The sequence below is a fragment of the Dinoponera quadriceps genome, unplaced genomic scaffold (assembly GCF_001313825.1).
Source record: "Dinoponera quadriceps isolate SergipeBrazil2010 unplaced genomic scaffold, ASM131382v1 scaffold1621, whole genome shotgun sequence".
NCBI lineage: Eukaryota > Metazoa > Arthropoda > Insecta > Hymenoptera > Formicidae > Dinoponera > Dinoponera quadriceps.
Genome location: NW_014555806.1, coordinates 1 through 24,132, shown reverse-complemented (window position 1 = coordinate 24,132; position 24,132 = coordinate 1). Strand labels below are relative to the sequence as shown.

Below are 24,132 nucleotides of genomic sequence, written 5' to 3'. Positions count from 1 at the left end.
GTCGTCCTTTCATGTGCCTCTTCAGTTTCGGGAACAAGAAAAAGTTACAGGGGGCCAGGTCTGGGGAATACGGTGGCTGCGGCATCATTAGTGTGTTGTTTTTGGCCAAAAATTCTCGCACAAGCATGTGCGATGTGTAAGCATCGCCGTTTCGCGGCGACCAGTTTTATGCCCAAATCATTAGTAAAAATCGAATGGCACGAGCCAATCGATATGTTTAGGTCCTCAACAATTTCTCTAACGGTGATTCAACGATTGGCCAATACTATTTTCTTTACTTCATCAATGTTTTCGTCTGTTGTTGACGTGCTCGGGCGTCCGGCACGCTCTTCGTCGTTCACATCTTCTCGGCCCTCTGAGAACATTTTGTACCACCGATAAACGTTGCTTCGGTCCAAGGTAGCTTCACCATATGCCACAGTCAACATTCGGAATGCGTCCGCGCACTTAATTTTGTTAGATTCTTTGATCCAATTTTTGGTATAGGCAAAAATCGAAGACGAGCCAAAACACGTCCAAGCAAAACAGCTGTCAAAGATAAACTGAATATTCAAAATGACCGAACTTGTTGGCATAAGTGAGGGACATGAGTACCAACATAACGCCACAAAATAATCGAAAATCGAATATACGTAACCCGCGGAAATTCAAAATTCGCGATACTTTTTGAACAGACCTCGTATTTATAAAATTACTCATGTTAATACTTTTGCCTATAATATAGAATTATAAGATAATTAATGTTGATTGTGTTACTCATTATGTTCAATATAATACCGATAAAATAAAACCGTAAAACGCTGTTTACATAAGCCATACTGAAGCTCAAAGACAACAATTTTTTTAGGTGGTTGCATATGAAAACACCCGCAATAGATGATGTTAAGTACACTATTTCTACGAATTGAAAGTTAGCAATACACATGATGACAAATCTATAGAGTCATGCCAAAACGTCATAGGTGACATTTGTGCAACGCGTTAACATCACCTATTTTAATCATGTTTACAATGGCAAGTTTTGTTCCAAATAAGTTACATTTGCGGGAAGTTATGCTCCATAATTTCCTGGCAAAGGAATCGCCTGCGGAAACGTTTGCTAGAAGAAGTGTATGCTGAATATGCTCCATTGAGTACAACTCCATTGAGTACTAACCATTGAGAATAAAGAGTGGTTTCAGCGCATCTAAAGTGCTGATTTCTCTATGGATAACAAAGACCGCGAAAAACCACGAAAAAATTTTGAGGACACGGAAATCACTGCTAAAATCGTCAGAAACCATCACTGGGGATTGTTATCGACTGCAACTGTTCTGTTAAAAGCGAACTCTGCATAAGAAGATGCTGGAATGGAGAATCGCCATGACAAGTTGATTTTGCTAACAACAACGCCAGGCCACATGTTGCTCAACCAGTCAAGAAGTATTTAGAAGGAGTGAACTGGGAAATCCTACCCCACCCGCCATATTCTCCAGACATCGCTCCCTCCGATTACAATTTATTCCGGTCGATGCAGTCAGCGCTTACAGCATAGCACTTCACCTCGTACGAAAAAGTCAAAAAATGCCAGAATGACTGGATTGTCTCCAAAAAACCCGAATTCTTTCTGCGTGGAATCCGATTGTTGACCGAAAGATGGGCTAAGGTTGTCTGATCCGATGGGCAATATTTGAATAAATTAGTTCGTTGATTTGCTACTAAACCACTATCTTTTCTTTCGCTCAAAAACGGGCGGTTTTATATGCAACCACCTAATAGTATAGATGATAAACTGAAACACAGCTTCAAAATAAAATAAAATTTTTTATGTATTTAACGATCCACTGAAATTTTTATATTATTTTATATGGAAATATGTTCAAAAATACACAAACATATGTTAAATTAACATATTCACACTTATTAACATGATACTTTCGAATATATTCATTTTGTTAAAATAACACAAAAATTTCAGTGAATCATTATTTACCCAAAAAATTTTATTGTATATGTGCACGTAAGATGTGATGAACATTTTGCTACTTAACATTTTTTTATTTTCAATTCTTGGAATTTCATGGAGTAAATTTTAAATGAAAAAGAAAATTGTAGTTTTAATTTTACTAAGATATTTCATATTATTATAATCTTTATTGAATATAGTACAGCATTAATCTGTGTTACATTGAATCAATACACACACACACGCGCGCACACACACAATAAGATGATATACATTTAAACGATAGGGTGATAGCTAATTGCTATTGTTAAACCTGAACTTTTTTCCGTCTACGCGATATAAGTTAAATAAAAATGAGATTTTTTTCTAAGCGTTAGTGTATAAAATAAAAGGAGAACTTAAGTGTTTCGCAATTAAACAACCTAGATGCATGTGTTCTCTCCCTTTTCCAAACATGGACAGATATGAGCCATGAGATATTTTCCCACTTATTTACCGTAGTGTAATGTTGACACAACACTCTTATTTCTTCCTTCACCCATCGATTTATCTCGGAATAACATTGTTTCAGTTCACTTGGCAGATTTGCATCTCGAAATGTCGCGGCGAACTTTTCGGCAGTGTAGCGTTGTTGCACCGTTATCGTCATCACAAAATATATCATATAAATATTTACGCCGCCTTTCTTCAAAAATACCTGTTACCGATCAGCATAAAAATGCCCAGTACGAAGACCTTGATCGGAAATGGCTGCTGCTTGGAGAAGATCGCTGGTACTGAGTAATCCTTGTAACGGAAAGATATCTTTTCGAAGACTAACAGAAACGATATGCAGCTCCACAGTAAGACAGACAGACCACCAACTACCTAATAAAATTGGAGCGGAGCCTCAATGGGTTTAAGAGTCATCGTCACGATGTTCGTCATAGTATTATCCTCGACGCGTAAGATGTTCAGTTTCCGGACCAATCGACCACCCTGTGACCGTAAATTCGTCCGACCATAAAGAACACTTCGATGGTGACCATAACGATAACCGTACCATCTATTAGAACTTTTTCCAGCGGTACTATGACGAGATCAGGGATTAGCACACTCATTTGCACCATTTGAACCAATCGCATCAAGACAATTTCCAACTGATTGAATATCGCGAGTCGCTCCCATTCCAAGGACAGCAGATAAGCCGAGAGGAAATTCGTGCGAACGTCCAGGAAATTTAAGTTTCGAAAATTCATATTCGCAACAAGTCCTTGTGAAAAGATTGATTTCGATTGCTCAATAGATAATAATTCCTATCTGACACTCGTATTTTCTAGAGAGACTTTGCTCGACTTTACCCGACTGTTAAAAAGTATTTAATACCGAACATGCGAGAATAATATTAGAGTTCTGTAGGTTTTAATCCTTGTCTACTATTTCATATCGTTATACGTGTTTCTCTCCATCCAAACGAATAAACATACCTTTTCTAAGGTGAGTCGAAGGTAGTTCGCAGTTAACTATCTACTGCTATTGGTCGATCTACTGCTATTCATTATTCTCTCTGAGTTACCGTACTTCTGCTTTCCTATCGTTAATAAATAATGTATTATCAGACAATGAGTGAAGATATTTTGCTCGATTCGACGACGACCAAGAATATTGACAAAGATAATTTTGTCTACAGCGTGTCTCTTGGTACACGACAGAAAATTTCTACTTGTCCTATTAGATGCAAATAAAAGACTTTATAGGTAAATGTCGCGGAAATGGAGATGAGAATTTATAGAGAAGTGAATATATGTTAGTCATTTTGTTTATTATAAAGAAATGAGGCTATAAGCCCCTTTCTCTAATCATTCTTGTTCGTCAAAACAGCAATTCTTTTATATTGTTTCGCTAAACATTGCGGAGCAGTGTTCAAAAATACCGTGAAACCTCGCGCTGTCTGACTTCGCTGATATGAATCAAGAATTGATCCAATCTTAATCCACGATATGCTACTACAAGGTGTTTTAAAATTGCTTTCATTAATTGCATTAGGCCTAATAGCAGTGATTCCATATATTAGGTTAGGGAAAAAGAAATCCATTATTTTTTCGGTAGATGGCTGTAATGATCGATATCTCGTCAAGTATCGATCAAACAATTTCAGATTTATGCTCATTGGAAAGGTGACATTTCGCACTAACAAAATTCTTTTGTTGTTTTTTGTTCGGTCCATTCAGTTGTGAGTTACAGGATGTTAAAAATGGAAGTCAACAAAGAGAAAATTCGGTACACTTTACAGTTTTTCTTTGATAAAAGCGAAAATGCAAGCCAGGCGGCTGTAATTGTGAATGGTGTTGATACTGTAAGCCAATTACGTGCAATTTTGGTTTCGTCGATTCCGTTCAGGTATTTTTGATGTTAAAGATGCACAGGTAGGCCCGTCGTCGAAAATGTCGATAAAATCACAGAAACAATCGACCGGCATATTAGCAGTCGTAGCATCGCCCAGGAGCTAAAGATCGACCATAAAACAGTTTTAAACCATTTGCACAAAGCTGGATTCAAAAAGAAGCTCGATGTTTGGGTGCCACACCAATTAACACAAAGAAACATGATGGATCGAATTTCCATCTGCGAAGCCTTGGTCAAACGGAATGAAATCGACCCATTTCTTAAACGGATAGTAACTGGGGATGAGAAATGGGTCACATACGACAACATTTGCGAAAACGATCGTGGTCAAAACGCGGTGAAGCAGCTCAAACGGTGGCCAAACCAGGACTAACGGCCAGGAAGGTTCTGCTGTGCATTTGGTGGGACTAGAAAGAAATTATTTATTATGAGTTGCTTCCATATGGCCAAACACTAAATTCGAATCTCTACTGTCAACAACTGGACCGTTTGAAGCTAGCGATTGACCAAAAACGGCCAGAATTGGCCAACAGGAGAGGTGTTGTGTTCCATCACGCTAGGCCACACATGTTTATAGTGGCTCGCCAGAAACTCCGGGAGCTTGGTTGGGAAGTTTTGATGCATCCACCATATAGTCCGGCGCCAAGCGATTACCATGTTTTTCTTGCATTGCAAAACTTCCTTAGTGATAAGAAATTGGCATCAAGAGAAGATTGTGAAAATCGATTACTAGAGTTTTTCGCCAATAGGGACCAAAACTTCTATGAGGCATTATGAAGCTACCTTTAAAATGGCAACAAATTATAAAACGGTGCATATTTGACCCAAATCGGACAATCCGAAACATGTTAAATAAAGTCTTGAAGTTTACGTAAAAATAATGGATTTCTTTTTCCCCAACCTAATATATAAATATTTTTCATAACGTATAATTTTTAAGAATTACACAAATTTATTAAATCTACCTATTTAACAATGACATACTTTTAAGATAATGATTTAAGATTTATTCCGCTTGAAATATTTTAACAGCCGCAGTTCTTTCACTGTGCAAAGGTAGCAATTGTTCTTCAATTGAGGATTGGAAAGAAATAATTAGTAAAATTTATGTTTCTTTAAGATTAAAAATTAAATAAATTGTAGTAAGGTGTAATAAACAATAATTAATGAATGAAACTTAGAATGAAGAATAAATTATTAAGATATAGTTAATTAGGTATAATAGCGTTATATTATTAAAAAGATCAAATAAAAAAAAGAATGCTTACGACCTCNAATTTTAAAGAAGATTTTTAAATTTTTCGTCTGTTCGTCCATTAAAATCTTACATGATTTAGATCAGTGTAAGCCAGATCGGTTTCTATCTATAAAATATAAATTGTACGTAAGGACTTTACAATTTGATTAAGTATTATAAAAATTAGAGGGAATATAGAAATAATTTACAGAAATTATTTTGTCAGACTTGTGCGTTTGATTTTGAATTTAAAACAAACATTAGAAATAATGTAAAATAATAATTTTAAAATATATAACGTTAAATTTATTAAGATTGGTAGTATTAATTGTTTTTGTTGGGGTTGCTTTTTTAACATTATTAGAANATGTCTTATGCAACGTTAACGATGCTGAAAAGCAGTTAATGGAATAAGTTGTATTCTTTGTAACTTTCAATTGGACGAATAAACAAATATTTACTTAATACTTTAAGTCTTTGTTGGACGTCTCTCAAATATAAATATCTGTTTTCAAATTTTTATTGTAAAACACTTTCTTTGATTGCATGTTTTGATGTTGCATTTGATGTTGCAGATGCTGTCTATCAACTCAGCTGTGCTATTTCTAGCTTGTCTGTGACGAATGAGCAAAATTTACTTAAATTCTTCTTCTTGGTCCCACGTCCTTGAAATGTGAATATTTATGTTCAAATATGCGTTATAAGCGATAACATAAGTATTAACAGTTTAAGTATAACATAAGTAATAATATCACTGTAAATATCTTGTTAAATATTAAACAAGTTAAATATCTTTCTATAAAACACTGTAATATGCATATATAGCTTTTGTCAAACGATTACAAGACCAGATAGCAAGTAAATTTTGTATAAAACTCAGTGAAAGTTGCTGTCAGTGTGAGCAGAGCATGCAGACAATTCTCACAATACAATGTGTAGTCAATGTTGAAAACGTTGTATATTATTTGTTTTGTGTGTGTGAACATTCATAACAATTAATAAGGTGCAAAATGATATCCAGCAAAGCTCACAGTGGGAAGTGAAAAGTGCACATAGTGAACAGCGATCATTCCTGTATAATCAAATGTGTAATAAAACTCAGCGCCATATAGTTCATTTACTAACAAGTTGCATGATTATAGAAACGCATTGAAAACGTTGTATATTATTTATTTCGTGTGTGTGAACTGTGGCAACTATCAGACACGACCAGATAGTGAGTATATTTTGTATAAAGACACAGTGAAAGCTACTGTCAGTGTGAGCAGAACATGCAGACAATTCTCTCAATACGGAATAAGACAGCGCAGTGAAAAGTTAAAGTAAAATCACTCAAGTACTCATTTACGACGTCAGAATGGTACGCGGAGAAGAACAGTGACGATATTGATGCCACTTACCATCGCTGTAGCAATCGGTCGTTCGTCTCCTGAGCCTCTGTCAGAAATTGCGCACCAGGACGTCCTTCCTCGGTATGGTCCTGGGCGGCATTGTTCGCAGGATCTCACTTGCCGTGTATAAATTCTCGTTCGATACTTCGCTTGTACCACGTGTTCTCTCGACGGAGGTCCGGAGGAAAAAGGCGTTTCAACCATGTTGTAATTTCGTACGTAACCTCATTTTCGCGAAGCTCCCTGATTGGCCCCTTGTTTTTGGCCAATCCCGATCGCTTTTCGGAGGCTTACGCATGCGCTTTGTCAGTTCTCCGCGGCCTAGAAGTGCTCAGAAATAGTACACTGTGGCGGCTATGCTCTATCTCGCTTGCATGCGAGCTCGCCCCCCACCACACGCCGGCGAGCTAGTCTTTTGTTACTGCACGGCTAGTCTTTTGTCGCTGTATGGCAGTAAAACAGTGGAGAATAGCCCGCCGTTAGAGCTGCATCGTTCTAGTGTTTCTCTACGAAATAAAAGAGTCTTTCTTAATCTCTGTGCCGAGTACTCAGTGGGCACATGCCTAGATTCTTCCCGGGCTATCCCTTCTAAACCTCCACACAGATGACCTCTCGTTCAGCTGAAAAAAGCCTTTTTTCCGCTGATACACGCAACCTCAGTGCGCATTGTGCGTCTTACGTCGGTGGTGCCTAACAATAGAAAAGCGTTCTTTTCGCTGCGGTCGTGAACGCTCGCGAACTCTCGCATGTCTCTCACGCGCTGTGCGTACATTCTCTTGTACATTTCGGCTGTATTCCGAACCATGGTGCATCACTCGCTGATAATGAAGCATAAGGCCACAGGCCTGCCTCTCGACGAACACCATCCGGACATCCAAAGCAGCAGCAACCCGCCGCCACCTCCTTCTCAACCGCAGGACCAACAGCTCATCGGCTTCAATTCGCCACCCCAGTGCCAACAGCAGCAGTAGGACCTGCAATCATCTCAACAAGGAGCCGGGTCAACCTCCTGGTCCCTGGGCCTTACGGGCCCTTCTGACCCAGCGGCAGCATCGGCTTCCTCGGAGGGCATCCCGCTCGATCAAGGTACTNATCATAACGCCGCATTCTTTCTCGGCCTCGCAACAACATTTCGACCTTGGCAACAAGGTGTTTGCGAACAGTTCCGAGAACCGCTCGAGTTTCGCGGTATCCTCGAGCGCACACGTGCCTTACTCGTGCACGCCGCTCGTAGCCAATCCCAGCGCAGCACGGTACGTCGCTGGCTACGCCTACCCCGCCTTCTCGCAGCATCACACAACTTTCCTACGCAGCACGCACAATAACCCGGGCGATCCGAGTCACGGAACCGCGTGCGCCTTACCGACAGTTTCTCACACGGTCAAACCGCCGGGCTCTGCCTTACCGACCTACGCTAGTCGTTCGCAGCTCGCCTTTACCAACACGACGCCACAGCTCTACAGCCAAGCGTATCCCGCCGCTCAACCGCATTTCCTTACCGACTCGGACATCGCCTTCGCCTTCTCCGTTACCTGCACAGCAGCGCTCACCCAGCGTGGTGGACATTAGACAGCCACCCTTCTGGACAACAAAACCTGAGCTATGGCTCGCTATGTTGGAGGCGCAATTCGTCAGATATGGCATTCTAGATCAGCCATCGCGTTTTCATCATCTGCTGATGCATCTCTCAGAGGACCTTATCACCTTGGACATGGAGAAAATCATCAATTCGGCTCGCCCAGAGTCCATGTACTCTGAGGTCAAGGAGGCGCTCCTCAAGTCCCATTCGGAGTCGGCCGAACAGAAGGTGCGCAGGCTCATCTCTGAGCTGCACCTCGATAATGAACCTCCTTCGCAGCTCCTCCGACGCATGCAGCGGGTCGCCAACAGTGAAGTCGGTCCGTCCTTCGTCAGGCAAATATGGCTAGACAGGCTGCCTCGCGACCTCAGGGTCGCGCTTGCTTTTTCAGAGCACCTGCCGGTTGACAACCTTGCTGAGCTGGCGGACAGAATCTGGCATCTCCAGTCCAACAACAGCAGCTCGCAGCTTCTCTCTCTTTCTGCAAGCAACAAGCCTGCAGACGATGACACAGCGGAGCTCAGGACCTGCATCTCCGACCTCTCGCTTGAGGTGCGGCAATTAAAACAGCAGCTAAGCCAGCTGCGCAGTCAGCTCCAGCAGCAGAGGTCTCGTTCGTCTTCACGGAAGTGCGCTATAATTCCAGATGCGAACGCAGACAAAAACAATAACGAAACAGCCAACAGCAAGCAAGAGGGAGCGTCTCTCGCTCAAAATCACAAGCTCTGCTTTTACCATCGCAAGTTTGGCGCCAAGGCTCGCCGGTGCCAAGACCCTTGCGAGTGGGCAAAAAACTAGTAGACCTGTCCCAAACGGCAGCGGTTTGGGACAGTCTAGTCAGAGCCCCCCGTCCTCGCTGCTTCCTTACTGACGCCAACAGCAGGATCAGGTTTCTATTTGACTCTGGCGCCGAAGTCTCCTGCATTCCTACCTCTTCGTCGGCTGCACCACTATCTCAGCTGTCTGCCGTCAATGGTACTTCCATCTCGGTCTATGGCAGCAGCAAAATGACTCTGAACTTTGGGTTTGATAAGTCCTTCGTATGGAATCTCATCATAGCAGATGTGCCATTTGGTATTCTTGGAGTGGACTTCCTTGGTCACCACAAGATCGTAATTGATCCGGAGACCTGCTCAGCCACGCACAAACCTTCAGGTCAGACCATATCTGCTGATTCCTCACTGGCTCAAGTCTTCTGCCTTTCAGCTTCTAGCAATGTTACCAAGCTGCTGGACGAGTTTCCACAAATAACTGGAAAGGCTCCCGCGGAACCATTCTCTGGCAACCGGACAGTGTATCGCATTATCACTACCGGCCATCCTGTTTCGAAGCCTGCCAGACGCCTTGCCCCGGATCGTCTCAAGGAGGCTTGGCGCCTCTTCGACGACCTCATCGCTCAAGGCGTGTANGCTGAGGAGGACATTCCGAAAACGGCCATCATCACTCCTTTTGGTCTGTTTGAGTTCACGGTAACCATGTTTGGTCTTAAGAATGCTTCGCAGAACTTCCAACGCAAGATAAACGATGTCCTAAAAGGTCTCAGCGCCTTTCCTTACATCGACGACATTCTGATAGCCTCGGACAGCATTTCTCAACACCTCCAGGATCTGCAGCTGGTTTTTCAGCGTCTTAAGGACAATGGTCTCCTCATCAACATGGAGAAGTGCATCTTTGCGGTCAGCTCCATAACCTTCCTGGGCTACGAGATCTCGGCGCAGGGCTCCCGACCTCTTCAAGATAGAGTACAGGCTGTATTCGACTACGAGCAGCCCCAGTCTCTCTTCAGCTTGCGACGCTTCATTGGCATGGTCAGTGCCTACCGTCGTTGCATCAAGGACGCCGCCATGCTTCTAGCTCCACTGCATCATCTGCTTCTGAGCGCCAAGAAAAAAGACATGCGTCCTGTTTTTTGGAGCGATGCAGCACTGNTCGGACAGCATTTCTCAACACCTCCAGGATCTGCAGCTGGTTTTTCAGCGTCTTAAGGACAATGGTCTCCTCATCAACATGGAGAAGTGCATCTTTGCGGTCAGCTCCATAACCTTCCTGGGCTACGAGATCTCGGCGCAGGGCTCCCGACCTCTTCAAGATAGAGTACAGGCTGTATTCGACTACGAGCAGCCCCAGTCTCTCTTCAGCTTGCGACGCTTCATTGGCATGGTCAGTGCCTACCGTCGTTGCATCAAGGACGCCGCCATGCTTCTAGCTCCACTGCATCATCTGCTTCTGAGCGCCAAGAAAAAAGACATGCGTCCTGTTTTTTGGAGCGATGCAGCACTGTCGGCCTTTCATCAATGCAAAGAGGCTCTTGCTAATGCGGCTCTCTTGGCTTATCCTTGCTCTGGCGCACAGCTCAGAATCTCCTCCGATGCCTCCAACACTAGGGCTGGAGCGGTTCTCGAGCAGCTGGTTCAGGAACAGTGGCAGCCTCTTGGATTCTTCTCGAAATCCTTCTCGCCCACGCAGCAAGGTTACTCGGCCTATGATCGAGAATTGACCGCTCTATTTCTCTCCATCAAACATTTCAGAGGCATGATCGAGGGCTACCCGCTCACTCTGCGCACCGATCAGAAACCTCTCCTCTCTGCTTTTAAGCAGAAAATGGACAACGCCTCACCACGGCAGCTTCGCCAACTCAACTTCATCGCGCAATTTTCTACAGACATTGAGCACATTGCCGGTGCATCCAACGTCGTGGTGGACTCTCTCTCACGGATCGACGAGCCTGCGCCGAACTCCGACGCTGTTAATCCAAACTCCAGCGGTTCTGCACACGCGTCTGCTTCGTTACAGAATGGCTCTCCTCCTCAAGTCCACGCCCTTCGACTTTCTACAATGCTCAATTTTGCTGAACTCTCGCAAGCACAAGCTGGAGATCAGGAGCTGCAGCACGTTCTTACAAGCGCTACCACTTCTCTGAAACTCCGCAAGCTCACGCTGGGACCGGAGAACTTAGAGATCTACTGCGATGTCTCGCAAAACGACATCAGGCCTTTCGTGCCGGAAGCATTCCGGAGGCAAATTTTCGACCTCACTCATTCTCTTTCTCATCCTTCAGGTCGCGCCACCACCAAAATCATCTCGCAACGCTACGTGTGGCCTTCTATGTCAAAAGACATAACCAGATAGGCCAGCGCCTGCGAGCATTGTCAACGCTCTAAGATTGGTCGGCACGTGCATCTGCAGCCTAAGTCGTTTCTGAATCCGGATCAGCGCTTCGATCATGTCCATATAGATTTGGTGGGCCCGCTGCCACCTTGCCAGGGCTACACCTACCTACTGACATTGGTGGATCGCTTCACTCGCTAGCCGGAGGCCATTACTCTCAAAAACATCACGGCCTCGAACGTGGCCACGCACTTCTACTTCAGCTGGATCGCACGGTTTGGCTGCCCAAAGTTCATCACAACAGACAGAGGCTCGCAATTTGAGTCTGCTCTCTTCAACGCTCTCACTCAACTGCTAGGAGGTAAGCGAATCAGGACGACGCCCTACCACCCTGCTCCAAACGGTATCCTTGAGCGCTGGCATCGTGTCCTGAAAACAGCTCTGCGCTGTCACGACTCTCTAGACTGGCTTGAGAAGTTTCCGACGGTACTTTTGGGTCTGCGCTCAGTCTACAAAGAAGATCTCAAAGCTTCCCCTGCGGAATACCTCTACGGCTCCACTCTTCGTTTACCAGAAGAGTTCTTCATCGATGAGCAGCATCCGGAGGACCACGCCTTCTTCTTAGCTCCATTCAAAACTCACATGCAGCAACTCAGACCTGTGCCGGCTTCCCACCATTGCAAACAGAACACTTTTGTCTACAAGTCCCTCTACACCTTGTCGCATGTCTATTTGAGAAACCATGCAAAGAAGCACACTCTCAATCAGGCATACTCTGGCCCTCACAAGGTTATCCAGAGGATCGACAACAGAGCTTTTCAAATTGACGTAAACGGTCGTTCAGCCAACGTCAGCGTGGAGAATCTAAAACCAGCTTTCTTGCTTCGCGAGGAGTTCTCGGCGACGCCTCCAGCCTCTACGCTCGACTCCGGTGGCTCTTCCTCTCCGGTGACACTGCAAGCTCCTTCGCAGCGTCCTTCGCAACAAGGCTCTGCTTCCACCACTGAGGCAGAGTGACCTACTCACACCTGCGGCGCCGCAGCCTTCTCCTACACGGCAGCAGACCCTACTCTCTCATCACAACGCGGTCTCTCCGGCAACCCAGCAGCAGCAGCAGCACACTACCTCAGTTGCTCCTCCGGCAGATAGAAAAACTAAGTTTGTACCGTCTATTTTCAAGAAAAAAACCAGCACAAATGTCAGTGCGGTGCAAGGTCCGATCAAACATGTTCGCTTCAATCTTAAGAGAAGACTTCTGTGATCGTGACGCGTCTTCCTTTTTCGAACTCGAGCATAATTATTTATTTTCTTCTACTCCGTCACTAATACATTATTTTGTAAATATTTATCGGGGTAATCCTAATCAAACAAGCGGCTCTTTCGCAAAGTTTCGCGTTGATTTAACGGCGATAGTCTTCACTTCCGGTATGATTTCTAGTCGAAATAAGAATAATCTCAGGTGCTTTGTACCGAATTATCAGCTATAAGTTACCTTTCTTAGTGTAAGACAATTTCTTCTGTATCTTTGCGTATCTTTTTTTCGTGTTAAAAATTAACAAAAGATAATTTTTTGACACTGGTAGTGGAGTGTATGTCGCGGCTATGCTCTATCTCGCTTGCATGCGAGCTCGCCCCCCACCACACGCCGGCGAGCTAGTCTTTTGTCACTGCACGGCTAGTCTTTTGTCGCTATACGGCAGTAAAAGAGTGGAGACTAGCCCGCCGTTAGAGCTGCATCGTTCTAGTGTCTCTCTATGTAATAAAAGAGTCTTTCTTATACTTTGTGCCGCGTACTCAGTGGGCGCATGCCTAGATTCTTCCCGGGCTATCCCTTCCAATCTCCACACTCTGTCTAAGATTGTAACTGCTACGCGAAAATCGTGAAAAAATATAAAACTGTCTACAAACAGGACACGTGTAATACATTAGTTAATTAACAAACGATAACATATTAAAAGACAGTGAACGACTTTATTAAAATACCTAAAATATTTTACCTGGGAAACAGAGGTCATTAAATAAGCATCGTGAACCATATAATATGAACATTGCGCAAAACTTAGAACTAAAAGGTGCAATAAGAGATACTACAGATACTACAGAAGAATTGTGTCTTGATCAATGTCTGAAACTAATAACATTGTCATCAAGATTTGATACGATTGATTAAGGTAGCAATAGATAATGATATTGAAAGTGATCCACCTCTCTTTGAATTATCCTCAGGTGTTAGGATAAAAGGACTTTGATCACAGATTGCAATTGCACAAGGACAAGCTCTAACTTTATTTTTAAATCGTGGAGAATCGTAAAAACTTGCAGTAGTGCTAATGTTTGAGATACTGATAATAACTTATCAACTGTATGTTGATCTATTTGAATTTATCAGTCGTCCTAATAATATAATTTTTCTTTCATCGCAGGTTCTACTGCATGACAGTGCTTCAGAAGGCTGTTGTGCGACACATGTGTTTTGAAAGAGAAAACATCGAGAATAAATAAGTTGGAAGCATATTTGGAAGAAATATATTTGTTTATAACATATTCAACTTATTACTGGCAATGAAAATAATATGATATGTGGTATTACAAATTGCGCTGAATTATATTTTATGGAGGAACGTTGATAAAAAAATTTGGTGGTAAGAAATTAATATCTTTAAACTAATTGTGATTTTTTACTACCTAATGTATTGTTTGCTTTAATTATATTCATTAATTTAATTATATTCAAGTAACGACAGTTCATTTGCAGTTTGGCTGAAATTATACAAATGGTATATAATTCATATAAAGAGAGGTGAATATTTTTGGTGAATATTTACTACATACCCTTATCTCACTAAAGGCGATTCTCATTTAACATTACTCACTAATGGTGATTCTCATTTAACATTACTCTTTTCATATTTCCAATGATTCTTACAAGTAAAATGCACACACTGTACACTGTTCAATAATTTACTTTGTCTCCTGAAAGAAAAAATTGTCCAAAAGAAAATAAGTTGGAAACACACTTGGAAGAAATATAATCTTTCTTTCAGACATGTTCAACAAATTTGTAACGATGAAAATATTGTGATATGTGGTATTATAAATTAAGCTGGACTACATTTTATGGAGAAACGTCGTGAAAATAACAAATGAATTGGTAAGAAGTTATTATCTTACACAAGATGTTACTTTTTACTACGTAATGTTTTATATTGGGTATAAACTCTGCGCAAACTGAGAAATAACTTGCAGAACAGCTTGGCGATACGCGGCAAGCCATTTCCGTACGTTTACGTACAATGAGAAAGTTTCCAAAGGAAGGCAGATGGGTTTCGCATAAACTATTCGAAAACAACAAAAATCGACGGCGTGACACTGCCTTCACTTTGCTTTCAAAGTTCCGAAAAAAAGATTTTCTGCAGAAAATCATTACAGGCAATGAAAAGTGGATTCTTTATGACAACTCTAAGCGTAGAAAATCATGAGTTAACCCTGGTCAACCTTCGACATCGATGCCAAAGCCCAATATCCACGCCAAAAAGGTTTTGCTCTGCATCCGGTGGGATTGGAAAGTTGTGTTGTATTACGAGTTGTTACAACCGGGTGAAACAATTATAGTAGACCGCTACCAACAACAATTGACCAATTTGAGCTATGCGGTAGAAGAAAAGAGGCCATTTATTGGTCAAAGAAATTGTAAAATGATTCTGTTTCATGACAATGCCCGACCACATGTTGCGAAAGCAACTCAGGACCATATCTTTGCATTAGGCTGGGAACTTCTCCCGCACGCGGCATACCCAAACATGGCGCCTTCCGATTATTACCTATTACCTATTCACTTGGATAATACATATTTCGTGAGATTTGAAGAGATACGAAAATGCATTGATGACTATCGCTTCAAAGCAAGCTACCCAATAGATAGCAAAAGATCATTGATACAAAGGAAAATATTTCGCTGACTAATTTTTTTTTGTTTGTTTTTGAATAAAGATTGAATTTTGCTAAAAGAGTTTAGAACTTTTTTTGTTCACCTAATATACGAGTAATTCATATTACGTATGTTATAGTTTGCAATATTGCAGCAAATACCAAAATGCTGCCCGAGTAGGATCAAGTCAACAAATCGAAAGCCATAAGGGAAAATTAAGCATGGACAAAATTATCGATGTTTAAAAAACGTCTATGTTCGCTTATTGAAAATATGTCATACGAGTTTGTCGGATGTGCCGATTAGCTATTAGATAGAGAATTTCCAGAGTCCCTAACATTTTCTCTACAAGTAATATCATCCTCAATGAACAAACATCGATGTTTTTTTCAAACATCAATAATATTGCCCATCCTTAGGGCGAATTCATACTTTAATAGAAAAGTAGAAAGCAGTAAAGCAAAAGCTAATCAAAACTCATGCTGGTAGTAAACAATAGATAAAGCAGAAACAGTCGACTACCAGAGTAAGTTCTGATTGGTTGCTACTTTTCTGCTTCCTGTTTTTCTATTAAAGTATAAATTTTCCCTCAAGCTTGATCTACAAGGTGCGCTTTGCATCTTGTTTCCTTACTTCTGTCTTTTGTTTCTCGTTTCTTGTCTTCTTGTCAAGAAACGTCGTCGTGTACAATTTGTTTCTTCTATTACTTTGCATAGACCAATCACAGAATAAGACAGTTCTGTTTTTACAAAATGACTAAATCATGACATTTTTTAAGGTAATATGTTCATTATCTCAAAGTGATCTGCTCGTCCAAAAAATCCTCGTCTGATATGTTTATAAAAGCTGTAATCCTACCCTTATTGCTGTCACAAAGGGTGCGTTCAAGGAGACGCTATTTAGCGCTACCGCGTCATTCTATCCTTATTGTATATGTAAAGAGTAATAAAGGTAGAATGACATGGAAACGCTAAATAGTGTCTCTTCGAACGCGCCCAATATAAACTCTTGTGCCTCTTGTGTTTCTTGCCCGAGATAAAAGTTAACGCACTCATATAAAACAATAAAGGTAAGCGACAAGCCACAAAATACACAACTGTCAATAAAACAGCACGTCAAGAAGCAAAGAAACAAGAAGTAAAAAGCAAGAACAAGATGCAAAGAGCACATTGTAAATTAGACTTAAGGAAGAATTTATACTTTGACAGGAAAGTAGAAAGCAGAATAGCGATATCCAATCAGAACTTAAACTGATAGTCAACAGTTTCTGTTTAAGACAGCGGCACACGATGTTTGTTTTCGTGCTGGATTGCTTACTAGATAGAAATACTGCGTTCTGATTGGTGTATTTCTAAAAATGGATGACACCAATCGAAACGTAATATTTCCATCCAGTAAGCAATTCAGCACGAAAACAAGCATCGTGTGCAGCTGGCTTTAATTTACTATTTTTTTGTATGTCGGGGAAACGCTATTAGTGCTATTTAACACTAAAAGTTGTTCGCAGAGCTAAAGGATAGTGATAACAAACGTAATCATGACGTCACTAGTGGTAGTGTGCACGTCATAACTGCGCACTATAAACGTTATTCCTTCCGAGGTAGTGTAATAGTCATAGAGATATAAGAATAGAGGGAACAAGCCTGTAAGTGGAAGTCATAGAGGCAAAGAGAGAGATGGATGCCGAGTGTCCTATCTGTCTCTTTCTAGTCACGCGCTGGGATTGGCTGCCGCGCTAACGAAGATATAGCTATACATTTTTCTCCATCCAATTAAAAAAAACTGTCATTGCTAAAATGATCACTACAAATATATGCTGTTTTCACTTCAAAATACAAAGGTAGTTGAAGTATATTCAACCATTTACGCCTTATATCTACATCCTTCGGTAGCCTACAACATTTACATATTTTTTTAAATGTAGGAAAAAATAACATATAATTATTTGAGGTTACGTATTTGTACTTTCTTACGAGTGAAAACTGCAGTTACATCCAGGATAAAACTCCGCCTTGCATTTCAAACAATGCCTCATTTTTAAACAAATCGCGTCCAATTATTATTTTGTTAACGTTCGAATATTTAACGAATTTTAATTCTACACACATGTGCACGCAAATTTACAAAACGAAAGTTTAGTCTGCTTTCTCCCCTCCTGACGTCGCGTGGTCGTCTTGGCGGCTCATTGTAACAACCAATCACAGCGCTCGACTAGAAAGAGACAGATAGGACACTCGGCATCCATCTCTCTTTTGACCTATGGTAATAGTAGCGTTAGCGTTTGCAAACTTCGTGAACATCTAGAACTGCACAACGTGTATGTCATAGCTCCTGCACATGAATACAATACGAGTACATCATATTCATTATTTTACTATTATTCCTGTACGTAATGGACAGTTACGTGGAAATAAAGGTTCGGTATGTTGAAACTGAAGATGAGTTTGAACTGCGATATTTGATCTAATCTGAAAACAAAATTTAACCCGAAGAAAAATAGAAAAAGATGTAAAACGACAGAAAAAGATGTAATACAACGCAGTAATTGGTTTGTTCTTTTTAGCGGCACTGCTGAACTGATGTAATAAGTTAGAGTGAGGCAAAATATGCTTGTCTCATTTTAACTTATTGCACCAGTTCAGCAATGCAGTTAAAAAGAACAGGTCAAATGCTAATGCTACGCTAATACCATTTATAGAACTTACTATTGCTTTTGTGCTATTGGCCCCACGAACAGCATTAATAGTGTTTACATTCATAATGCTAGTAGTATCTCCCCGAATGCAACTTTATTTAGTTTACTACTAACACGAGTTCTGTCTGGCTGCTCTTTTCTGCTCTTCGCTTTTCTGTCCGGATGTGAATTATTTCTAAAGCTTGATCTGCAATGTGTTCCTTGCGTCTTGTTTCTTGATCTCTGTCTTTCTTCCGTAAGAACTTCTACTTATGAAAAAATATAGAGAGCAAGAAATAAGAAACAAAGAGCACATTGTAGATCAGGCTTAAGTGTCATTCAGCAGAAAATCTTATAACAATTGCAAAGCTGTTAGCAGTACAGCGGAAAGCATTTACCAGCTGATTTTTCTACTGAACACAACTAATGTATATTAATTCTAAATTATCAAGATCGTTGTTCAGTTATTTAAGTTTCAGTTATTTAATTGAAAATTCCTATATCAACTTCATTTTTTTATAGATTATTGACAGATGCACATAAAAATTCTTTCAATAATCTACTGGAAACAATAATTCATAAAAAAACACAGAAAGTAAGAAATAAGTGAAAATAAGAATAAGCATAATACAAAAATATATTTCAGAAGATAAATGTGCGTCATGTGTGAAAAATTATAGTGATACCTCCATGGATAATTTTCTACCGTCATCTACTACTTCTTCTGTAAGACTACTTCAACTAAAAATGTATTTCTCTTTCTTTTTAACTAAAGTCTTAATTTAATTCATTTATTTGAAATGATTACTTTGTCTACCTACAAAGACCCATTCTTCCAAGCTGTACGGACCAAAATCTATCTCTGTCAATCATGAATTGAGGCAAGAGATAATTGATAGCAAATGGGAAAAATATGCTTTAGACTGGAATTTATGGAAAGATAGCAAATCGCCTGTAACACAAGTGAGATGGAATGAAATTGATAACAGAGAATATTGTGGCATTCTATCAAACAGGCTGATAGGCCTTCCTTCATCCTTTTTGATGAGATCATCTAAGAATAGTCTTTACATTCTCGATAAATTCGTCGTGAGAAATAAGGTACTGTCAAAATACTGTCATAATATATAATACAATATAGCAGTAAAATTATAATGGATCATAATCAATGAGCAAAAAATTACCCTAGGACCTAAGAAAAAACATATATATTTAATTATATCTGAGTATATCCAATGGTTCATACATAATCAAATTAATTTTATCTCTATCTAATCATATAAACAGATATAAGTGGATATATCTTGAAATCATTATATCTGTTCGCATAAATTATCTTTAGTTCTATTTATAAAAGAATTAGCTCCTACAGTTAAAAACTACATCTGTAACTAAATTTTAACTATATTATGTATCCAGGAAAAAATGATTACATATAATTGTATAAAATTAGGTGTGAATTTTGCCCATACATGTGGTCACATATATAATCATATATGTCTATAAAAAAATGATGTTAGGTCATTTAATAAAATGTGGATATCATGTGCTGTCAGAAGCATAAATAGTCAGAAGCACTTTGTCTGTATTTATATATAATTTGTATACAATAGTACTTTTTCGTTGTGGACATACAGGGTCTGCCAAAAGTTCGTGAACGACTAATTATTGAAAAAAATAATGATTTAAAAAAATGTTTCGAACAATATTTGTGGGATTTAAAAAAGCTATCAAACATTGATAATTGTTTGGCCTTAGAATGACCTTGAAAAGCGTTATTAAGGTCAATATAAACATTTTTATGTAACCCTCTATTTTTCGTTACATATTCTTATACCTGACGTTGAGACATTTCCGTAGTACTGGTCACATACATTTTTCCAATAAGAACTTTCCGAATTATGGGGCTTGAAAGTTTCAATACCGCCGGCATTAGGATCCCATGGTGCATGACACACAGCAGAGATGGTTTGGAGTCGTTAAATACTATGAGAGTGACGCACCATAAGATCCTAATCTCTGCTAACACACACACACACACACACACACACACACACACACACACACACACATACACAAGAGGTGTAAATCCAACCGTACACCTCCATGCGGTACACATTGGGTAATGCTAATGCCGGCTGTATTGCCACTTTCAAACCTTATAATTCGAGAAGTTCTTATGGGAAAAAGATGTGTGACTAATGTTTCGGAAACGTCTCAACGTCAGGTATAAGAATAAAGGTATAAAAATATGTAACGAAAAATAAGGGGTTCCATTTAAGATTTTTATGTTGATCTTAATAACGTTCTTCAAGGTCATTCTAAAGCCAAACAACTATCAATGTCTGATAGTTTTTTTTAAACCCTACAACTTTTGTTCCAAACATTTTTCTTTAAATCATTTTTTTTTTTTTTAATAATTAGACGTTTCGGAACTTTTGGCAGGTCCTATGCATGATTGTCTGGATCATATATGGGCAAATTTCATATATGATCTTTTTTCCCAGGTAAATACAGATTTAGATACTATAACTAGCAGTTTTGCTATACATATACTATATGACGACATATATATCATATACCTTATATACCAAAACTTAATTTAAATTTGAATTTTTATTTGTAAGTTTAAAAATTATATTTTCATCTTAAGAAGTCATAAGACCTTGGCAGGAATAAAAATTAGGTAAAATTTGGGAAATTGTAAAATTATGAATTAATAAGAGTATTAATATATTATTATGTAAGTGCATTAAGTATATTTAGTAATATTTTGATATAAAAAATTGGATTTTACTTACCTTATCTGTTCGTATGAATTGTTCCTGACTGTATTTGCACAGAAAAAAGAATTAACTCCTACAGCTAAAAATTAAATCTGATAACTAAATTTTAGTCATATTATATAAATTTAGATATCACAGCTAATAGTTTTGCTGTGCCGAGAAATAAATAAATAAATAAATAAGTAAATATAAATATATATATTAGGTGTTTGAATGAATTCTCGCTGTTGACTAATAGAGATCAGTACTTGTGTTATTTCAGCATGGCCGAAAGTGACTGTTGATGTATATGAAAGTACTGTCAATAGGCTTTAATAATCAGTGTGTGACATGAGATCAGTAGTGCAAAGATTAGTAATGCGAAGAACATAATTTTTTATTGCATTGAAGATATCAGGTTTCGTACCAAAAAAAGAGCATTTGCGGGAAGCATTACTTTTCTACTTTCATCTCAAGAAATCTGCTGCTGAAAGTCATCGTTTGCTAGTGGAGGCTTATAGGGAGCATGCTCTATCTGAAACAACTTGCAGAGATTGGTTTAGACGATTAAAAGACAACGATTTTGACGTGAATGACCAAGAGCGCCTTGGTCAACCGAAAAAGTTTGAAGATGGAGAATTGGAGGTATTACTGGAAGGAGATCATGTCAGACGCTCAAAGAGTTGTCGGAAACACTAAATATCGATGAATCAACCATTAGCAAACGTTTAAAAGCAATGAGAATGACCCAGAAGCTAGGAAACTAGGTCCCATATGAATTGAGAGAAAGAGACATTGCGAAACGTTTAACCATTTGTGAATTGCTGCTTCAAAAGCAAAAACGGAAGTCGTTTTTGCATTGAATTGTGACTGGTGATGAAATGGAATGAAAATGGATTCGTTACAACAATCCTAAACGCAAGTAATTATGGATGTGTCCCGGCGAATAATCAACATCAACGTTAAAACAGGATATTCATGGAAACAGAATATTCATGGAAAACGGGATATTCATGGAAAGAAAATCATGCTGTACATTTAGTGGGATCTAGTTGGGGTAGTATTATGAGCCGTTGCAACCAAGACAAACCATCAATGCTGAACGCTACCGACGACAATTACTAAATTTGAATCGAGCACTCAAAGAAAAATGCCCGCAATATGCCAAAAGACATAACAAAATTATTCTTCTCCATGACAATGCTAAACATGTTGCAACATCAGTAAAGGAAATCTTGGAGGCACTTGAATGTCTTATCCCATCCGCCCTATTCACCAAACGTTGTTCCTTCAGATTACCACTTGTTTCGGTCGATGCAGCATGATTTATCTGAGCACTCAGTTCTTTCGAAGGTATCAAAAAGTGGCTCGATGACTGGATCGCTTCGAAAGAACCTGAATTTTTTTACTGCAGAATCCATGTGTTACCCGAAAAGTGAAAAAGTTTCTAGTTTCCGAAGAACAATACTTTGAACAAAATATAATATACTGTTCTTTTGAAATAAACATGAGTTTTTGTAACAAAAAACAGCGAGAATTAATTCAAGCACCTAATATTTACCTGAAAAACCTAAGCCTTAATCCTACTTAAAACGTCCAAAAGAATATAAATAGCTTACTGACGTTGAAAAGCAGCATATTGACAGCGTAGGCATCATAATAACGTTAATATATTGTACTCCGACATTATTTAGTTATCTAGAAATTATATAAGTAAAATGTATATTCGAATTGTGTCTTTAGTTCTTAAATTTCAGACTTATCTGATATATTTGAAAAATTCTTTTTCTCTTTTTATATTATTTAACATATAATCTACCGTTCAAGTAATTTGTTTATTAATAAAAAACATATGTTTTAGTTTAAATTTCATATTTTAAATTTAAATAATAAGATACGATTGAATTTCTATAACATATTATTTATAGAAAATATAGTAAAATATTAAAATTTTCCATAAAATTAAAATAGATTTATATAGATATCGAATCGTAATTTATTAATTGGATTAGATAGTTCAATATATTATATAACATGGAAGAACATACGTATTAGGTATAAACTTAATTCCCACCGTTTTTCATCTCCAAACTTGATTTGTTACGAAAGGAAGATAAATGAATATCTTAATCAAAGTAATTTCCTCCAAATTCGACTATTTTTTCCCATCTCTCCGGCAACAGAGCAATCCCACGGTAGAACACGATGTACTTCGAGGCGACCCATTCACCCATCTATTTTTGAACTTCTTCATAACTGGAGAAGTATGTGTCCGTAAGTGCGCGTTGCATCGACTGGAAAAGATGGTAATCTGACGGTGCCATATCTGGAGAGTACACTGGATGCTGGAGGACTTCTCATTCAAGCTGTAGAAGTGTCTACTTCTACAGCTTTCCGCAACATGGTCGAGCTTTATCATGCAAAAGAATGATATTGTTGGTTACAGATGGTCTTTTTTGCATCAATTCGTCATTCAATCGGCATAATTGTTGTTGGTAGCGATTAGCTGTAACGGTTTCATTTAGATGCAAGAGCTCGTAATATAGCACACCGTCCTGATCCCACCAAAACCAGAACAAGGTCTTATACCCATGAATATTCTCTTCCGCATTGAAGTGAATGAGTGGCCGGAGTCCACCCATGATTTCCTCCGCTTGGGATTATCAAAATAAATCCATTTTTCATCGCTACTCACAAAAAACTTTTTTTCTTTGCCTGGCAATCAAAGAAGTCGCGATACAAAAACAATTCAAAATAGCATTTTCTGACAACTCATGTGATAGTTATATCCCTTCCTATGAATTTTTTCTATGACATGCAAACGTTTTGAGACGGCCATTGGAGTAACATTTAACGCTTCCGACAACTCTAAAAACGTTTGAGCTGGATCCTCAATGAGCAATTCTTGCAGGTCGACATCTTCAAATTTTTTCAGCTGTCTGGAACGTTCTTTGTCTCTCACATTAAAATCACCGTTTCGAAAGCGTTCAAACCAAACTCTATATATTAGGTTGGGGAGAAAGAAATCTATTATTTTTTCGGTAAATGGCTGTAGTGATCGATATCTCGTCAAGTATCGATCAAACAATTTCAGATTTATGCTCGTTGGAAAGGTGACAT

At 39.3% G+C, this 24,132-nt stretch overlaps 2 protein-coding genes across 2 annotated transcripts; both read left to right on the top strand.

The window, feature by feature from the left end:
* Nucleotides 1–8,570: 8,570 nt before the first annotated feature.
* LOC106745440 lies at nt 8,571–9,335 on the top strand. The gene has a single exon (XM_014621046.1). The coding sequence runs from the start codon at nt 8,571–8,573 to the stop codon at nt 9,333–9,335; it is 765 nt and encodes a 254-aa protein (XP_014476532.1).
* Nucleotides 9,336–18,405: 9,070 nt separating this feature from the next.
* LOC106745441 lies at nt 18,406–22,466 on the top strand. Its single transcript, XM_014621047.1, has 4 exons — nt 18,406–18,675; nt 18,770–18,973; nt 19,073–19,348; nt 21,296–22,466. The coding sequence occupies exons 2-4, from the start codon at nt 18,938–18,940 to the stop codon at nt 21,308–21,310; spliced, it is 327 nt and encodes a 108-aa protein (XP_014476533.1). The 5' UTR covers nt 18,406–18,675; nt 18,770–18,937; the 3' UTR covers nt 21,311–22,466.
* The last annotated feature ends 1,666 nt before the right edge of the window (nt 22,467–24,132 follow it).